The sequence below is a fragment of the Ornithodoros turicata genome, chromosome 1 (genome assembly GCF_037126465.1).
Source record: "Ornithodoros turicata isolate Travis chromosome 1, ASM3712646v1, whole genome shotgun sequence".
Taxonomy (NCBI): Eukaryota; Metazoa; Arthropoda; class Arachnida; order Ixodida; family Argasidae; genus Ornithodoros; species Ornithodoros turicata.
Genome location: NC_088201.1, coordinates 108,396,506 through 108,403,131, shown reverse-complemented (window position 1 = coordinate 108,403,131; position 6,626 = coordinate 108,396,506). Strand labels below are relative to the sequence as shown.

The 6,626-nt window shown below is 46.2% G+C and overlaps 1 protein-coding gene and 1 long non-coding RNA gene across 2 annotated transcripts; both read right to left on the bottom strand.

Annotated features, from left to right (window-relative positions):
* Positions 1-2,592: 2,592 nt before the first annotated feature.
* On the bottom strand, positions 2,593-3,573 carry LOC135382280 (uncharacterized protein K02A2.6-like). The gene has a single exon (XM_064612583.1). The coding sequence runs from the start codon at positions 3,571-3,573 to the stop codon at positions 2,593-2,595; it is 981 nt and encodes a 326-aa protein (XP_064468653.1).
* Positions 3,574-5,238: 1,665 nt separating this feature from the next.
* Positions 5,239-6,093, bottom strand: LOC135367539 (uncharacterized). The gene is made up of 2 exons (XR_010414488.1): positions 5,996-6,093; positions 5,239-5,448 (listed from the first exon to the last, which is right to left on the bottom strand). It is a non-coding gene; the product is annotated as an uncharacterized LOC135367539 (long non-coding RNA).
* Between the last annotated feature and the right edge of the window lie 533 nt (positions 6,094-6,626).

The following is a 6,626-nucleotide window of genomic DNA, read 5'->3' as shown; positions in this document are numbered from 1 at the left end:
TTTCCTTGATTGCCTCTCCTATGTCACCATTCGTCGTCGCCTTCTCGTTCCCCCTGTTCTCTCCATCGGTGCTCAGCTCTCCCTGACAACTTTGCTATCCCTTGGAGCCTCCTATAACGGCGTTAGGGACAGCGCTATTCTCCATAGTATCATCTCATTCATCTCCAGCTCTAACCGGTTCTAACTCTGTTTTACCATCCTGCTGACCGCACCTCATTAGCCCTGGCCAATCTGCCTTGCGGATAAGCGCCATCCCGCTTGGGGAGCAACAACCACCACCTTCCTTTTCGTCGTTATCACGACTATGCTATAAAGTTCACACAATCAATTAAAAAAGTCCCAATAATATTGCTCTCGTATGATTTTGTAGTATAGACAATCAAGCAGGCAGGGCTAAAGCCGAATTTTTACTATTTTTTTAGACTATTTCTGTTGCGAGACTGCGCATAGTTTCGGTTGGGTGAGTGGTTATCCGTGGAGGACTTAATATTTCTGTAAAAAAAAAGGGAGGTTCGCTTGGCAATTTTGAAAGTTCAATTAAAGAAATAAATTTCCCGCAATTAAAAATTGTCCAAAGCCTTCCTCAATGGTGGCAAACGTTTCCAGAAGGTAATTGCCGAAAGTCCGACAATCCTCCGGCGAGTACGTAGCCAATTAGAATTTTTTATCACCTTAGGTGAAACACCCTGTATACCACTTGAATGTAGTTATTGATTAGAGGACTAGTTTTGCTAGGATCTGGAGTCCCTTCTTAAACACGTCAGCGTTGCTGATGGGCGCACCGGGGAAGAATGTTCGAAGGTGCATTCTTCTGCATAGGCTCTGCAAATCGTTCAGTATTTCGAATTCATCTGTACTGGGCTGGGTGGGGGCAAAACTAAGGCCTCCAGATAGAACCGAGTTCTGTTTGGCTGAGGTCAACGGTGGAAAAGTTATATACCGACTGCGAAGGTATGGAAGAAGGTGGCTCTATTAAGTGAAGGGGCTCGCACACATCTAGAGGGTCAAGTGGCGTCAGTGCAACATTTTCACGGCTGACTTTGTTACTGAGTTGGGCTCATTAACTCTGTTAAAAGCAAATGGTGTTAGTTCAAACAGATCTGGGGGCTTAATCGCTTCATCGTCGTTACGGTCGTTACAAGCTAACGAGTGGCGGGAAATTCAAAAAGGCGGGCGGGAAATTTTAAAAGGTGGCCACGTGATAAAACACGTGCACGGCGCTCTTCGCACGATACGTGAAGGCCGTGGTACACGTCACGCGCAATTGAAAAGAGGCATTTTTTAAAACACATTTTGCCAATGTAGAGCACCTCGCGGTGAATGAAACGCAAAAGCTGCACTAAATTTTAATGATATGTCTTTGGGGCTGACTCCCTGTTTAATGCAATCTGATAAGAAGGAACGACGAGAGACAAACCTTTTGACGAAGCAAGACTGGACAACACAAGACAAGACAAAGCTGTTTGTCAAGTACTTTGCGTACTTTTAACGAATAGCTACTAGAAGCCTGTGTGAGACTGTACAACCAGACAGACTGAGCCAAATATAGTGCACACACAGACGCACACAGAAACGGCACGTAAGGATCGGATAACAAAAGCAGACAGGCACCCGGCTTTTGAACACTTGTGGTGGCTCTTAGCACGCTCTCGGGTTTCCGGACGGCCGATGAGAGTCAGTTATCGGCGGTGTGCAGGCCGACTGCTGCGCCGCCCCGCGGGCAAATGGCGCAAAGTGGTTGTGAGGAATTTGGTTGGAAGTTCGCTTTGTTTGCTTGCAGTCGTGCTGTTTTTGCGAATTTGTGGCACTGATGTCCGGGTCCAACATGAATTGTGTGTTTGGATGTAAGAACACCTACAGGAATGCGCCGCCGGGAACGCATTTCTATTCTTTTCCCGGAAAGAAGCCATGGAAGCACGGGAGACGGCTGTATCAGTTCAGGACACGACACATCCCATGACCAGAATGAGACTCACTGTTTATTCCAGGCGGGCTGGTTAAATAGTACAAGGGGGCGGTCCTGTGGCGGAGGTTGTAAAGTCCCTCGATCACTCTTTAGCGATCGAGGGACTTTAGGAGGTTGCCAACAGCAAGTACACATCTGAGACACCTTTCCTCCCTTAAAATTTAAACACTTTCAACACACTTTTAAGAGTTAACACAAACAATTCAAACACTATGTCAACTGACGAAAATGTTCATCATTAGTCAACCTCTGCAGTGTCCGTACGTTTCTTATCGACAGCCTGACGGCAGATCGTCCCGCTGCACTGCTCCTGTCAGACTGGGTTTCCGTGAGCAGTACTGCAGGCAGATCCTGGAAGGTTGTGGCTGGGACTTCAGGCTGCACGGCATCCTGCACTGCGGGTTGCTGACCTGCACCCTGACCATGAGTATCTGTAACATTTTCAACTTCAGGAACATCTTGCTCCCCTATATCATCACCAGCATCCGCACTTCTGACAAACTGTGCTTTGACAGGAAGGAGTTGTGTTCTATTTCATCGAAGTTCCCTCCCGTCTTCTACCACTACCAGGTATGTCTTGGAGCCACAATCTGCCTTACTCGAGCCAGCGAACCACAGCGACTGTGCTACCTGATCCGCACCAGATCCCCTTCTTGAAGCGGCCGCAAGGGTACTCCGCTATCGCATGCTTGTTGACGCTTCGTGGGAGCCACTGGAATATGTGGTGAAAAGTCCGGAAGCCGGGACATAATTCGACATCCCATTAACAACTCGCTAGGGCTGCGACAATCATCCAGAGGTGCCGATCTGTAACTGAGCAGTCCGAGCCAGAAGTCCTCGTTTGCTTCTGATGTCTTTTTAAGGATGCGTTTCAGCTCCTGTGCCCCCTTTTCTGCAAGGCCATTAGATCGAGGAAAGTGCAGACTCGATGTAATATGTTTAAAATCACATTTTTCAGCGAATGCTTGAAACTGCTTGGACGTAAACTGTGGTCCGTTATCGCTACAAAGTTCTAAAGGTATGCCATGTCTCGCAAACATAGTGCACAATGCTTTGATGACCGCTTCCGCTGTCGCTTCTCTAAGCCTCTCCACTTCTGGGTAATTTGAGAACGCACCATAGGCTGTGATGTAGGTCTTGCCAGCATACTCAACCAGATCTACGCCAATACTTCTCCAGGGCAGACTGGGTGTCTCCTGCATCATTAATGGCTCCTGTGACTGTTGGTAGGCGAACTTTTGACAAATATGACAACGCCGAATCAAGGCCGCTATGTCGTTAGCTGGTTTTGTGGCCGGGCTTGTCTGTCTTGCCCTGGCTCTGCACTTGTTGATCCCCAAGTGGCCCTCATGAATCCGCTCTAGTATCTTCTTACGCAAAGCTCGGGGGACAACCACTTTCGTACCTTTGAAGAGCATACCTTCCACCTCCGTCAGCTCTCCAGAAAATGGTTTATATGACCCTTGCACAGGACGATTCTCCCGGAGGCAGTCCACAACTTCTTTAGCTCCGGGTCTGCTGCAGTTCCACGGACCAGCTGCGACCGTGTTGCATCGCTGACGAGACTGTGTTGCATTTCCACTGCATGCACCTCCACATATGTCCATTCAGTGTCGTCCACTTGGTGACTGGGCAGCGACCTTGACAGAACATCCAGCACCACCAACTGCTTCCCCGGAACATACTGCAACCGGATGTCATATTTCATTAGCCTTATGAAAAACCGTTGCAGTCGAGGAGGAGCATTACCAATGTGCCCTTTTCGGCAATCACAATGAGAGGCTTGTGGCCCTCGGACCTTTGTGCAGCATGCAGTGTGCGTGCAGACCTGCACCACCTACTTATGGACTGCCCGGACTACCAGCGGGAGCGTGCGATATTGCAGCACGAACTGCATGCGATCGATCATCGCCCCTTTACCATAGGCAAGGTGCTGGGCCCATGGTCTAGTCCAGCTCATACACGCCAAGGTCTGCGTCACCTCTGGGACTTCTTGTCATCAACAGGCCTCTCCACCCTGCTTTGATTACCGGACCCCTTATCATATCCATCATCATCTCTCATGACGTACAAGTGGCACTGGGGCAGCGCCCAGCCTGCTGGCCGGCATCAGCCCCATCTCATCATCGTATCTCTATTTGTGTGTGTGTGTGTGTGTTGTGGTCCGTTTCCGCTTCAACATGGCGACCATAAACAAAGTGGTGGAATTTTTCAAGGCCAAATGTCACCCCCAAAGCCTCTTTCTCGATCTGTGAATAACTCGTCTCAGCACTGGACAGAACTATTGAAGCATAGGCCACTGGCCGCCACCCTTCCGAATGCTTTTGCAGAAGAACTGCCCAAATTCCGTTTTGGGAGGCATGAGAGGATACTTTCACTGGCTTCGCTGGATCATACAGTGCGAGGACAGGCCTTGAGCACGGAAGAGCCCTCCCCTTACAAAAAATATTGTCTGTTTCCTATTAAAAGTCTTTAGAGCTTAAGTTACCCACCCACTAGAAAGTCCTATGACTTTGTTCCGGATTTTTGTCACCCGCATCACCTTTCTGTAGACAATTGGAAAACATTTTTTTGTAGAAAAAATACAGATTTTAGAGGCAGAAGGTAGACTCATTTTTTACTGTCAGGGGCAGGAAGATACACGGAAAATTTATAGATATTCTACAGCCTTTCTTTCGCTCACATCACTTTTCTGTAGGGAATTGGAACACATTTTCTTGTAGAAAAGATGCAGATTTTAGAGGCTGAATGTAGGCAGAAAGTAGACTCATTTCCTACTGTCAGGGTATGAAGGTACACAGAAAATTTATAAATATTATACAGCCCTTTCTTTCGCTCACACCACCTTCTGAACACTTTTTTTTTTTTTTTTTTTGTAAAAAGGACACATATTTTAGAGGGAGAAATTAGGCTGAAAGTATACTCATTTCCTGCTGTCGGGAGTACGAAAGCAAACAGAAAAGCTCTAGATATTCTATAGTCACCTACGTCACCTTTTTGTAGGCAATTTGAACACTTTGTTGTAGAAAGGATGGATATTTTAGAGGCAGAAATTAAGCTGAAAGTATACTCTGTTTTTACTTCCAGGTGTACCAGGGTGCTCAGGAAAGCTATAGCTTTCCTGAGCACAGCTTCTCTTTCAGTCATATCACCTCATTTCAGTCAAGTCTGTGCACAGCTTTTCTTTCACCCATATCACCTTCATTCCCAGCATTTTGGCTGTATAATAGAAAAATTACCTGAATGAAGGACATCAGCAAACAGAGAAATAATCATTGGTACTGTTTCTTTATTCCATTTTCAGTGGGTATGCGACAGACATGACGTGGTGAGGTGCGGGTAATTGGCGTTGGAAATTCGTGGGCTTCATTCCTGGTGTGGTGAGGTGTTCCCTGCTGCTTTCCTGTTAATTTTGTGCAGCATGGAGCTGAGACTCCTTTTGATTGGTGCATCAGAACACTTATAAGTCGCGCAGGTTCGTTCTGTAAAATATTATACACTGAATAAATAGGCGTAGTAATGCAGCTCAGGAAGTACAAAAACTAGATCATGCTGGTGCCTGATGGCATTACAAGTCTTCCTTTTTGCTACCCATACTATAGAATTAAACTAGAAGGCACATAGCAATATTTGATGTACTACATAATCACATCCCAAGTGTAGTGAAGACTGATGAGGCCTTGGTGCATTTTTTGGGGCCGTAGATATTCATAGAATCATCCAATATCGAAATATGCGCCGCACATCTCTACAATACAACAACGCATCAACAGTACAGAGATATAGAACTATGTACAGGCAACCCTCGATTTACGAACACATGATGTTCCCAAGAAAATCATGTATAAAGAGGGAAATTTCATAAACTGAGGGATAAATACACGGAGAAGATATGTTGACGCGAGGTGCTGTTCATAATCCGCGGGAATTGATAAGTCGTGTGTTCATAAATCGAGGGTTAACTGTATCGTAACTTGGAATATGTTGCACGGCATAGCGCCGTACGTTAATAACAAAATAGGTACGTACCGAGTACAGCTTTCACACGACTGGTTTCCAGGGCAGCCCTTGTAGCATGCCCCTTGTGACCATGAGGGGGCTTCCCAAACAGGGATTTGTTGTCCAGTTCTTCTTCTGTGAAGAGAACCCTCATCAAGCAGCGGGCGAATTTGGAAGGGGAACCTTTATATGTTTCCTCAAGCCTGGTGAGTGTGGTTTTTGACACCATAATGCCGTTTCCCAGGTCCGCATTCTGAAAGGCAGATAATGCAATATAGGGAGAATGTTAGGAAAGAAACTGACAGCACATCAGATGAATTGTAATGTTTACTGTTACAATTACAGAGGTGAAACAATACAACCAGAACCAGGAAGGGTAGTATATTCATGCCCTCTCTGCTTACCTTATTGAGTTCACACTTGTTGACCTCTCTCGAGCTTCTCAGGTCCTTTATGATGTGCTTCAGTGTCTTCACGGTCTGTTGCAACTCTGAAAATTAAATGCTTAAAATGAAACACATATAGCACCACATCTAACTCAGCAGAGGAAGCCACTAACAGACTGGAAAGCCGTGAGCACAATGCGTTTGGGACTGTGACAATAAATTAATTCCATTTCACAAATGTCTATTAAAACCCAAATGCAGCCAGCCTGCTTTCT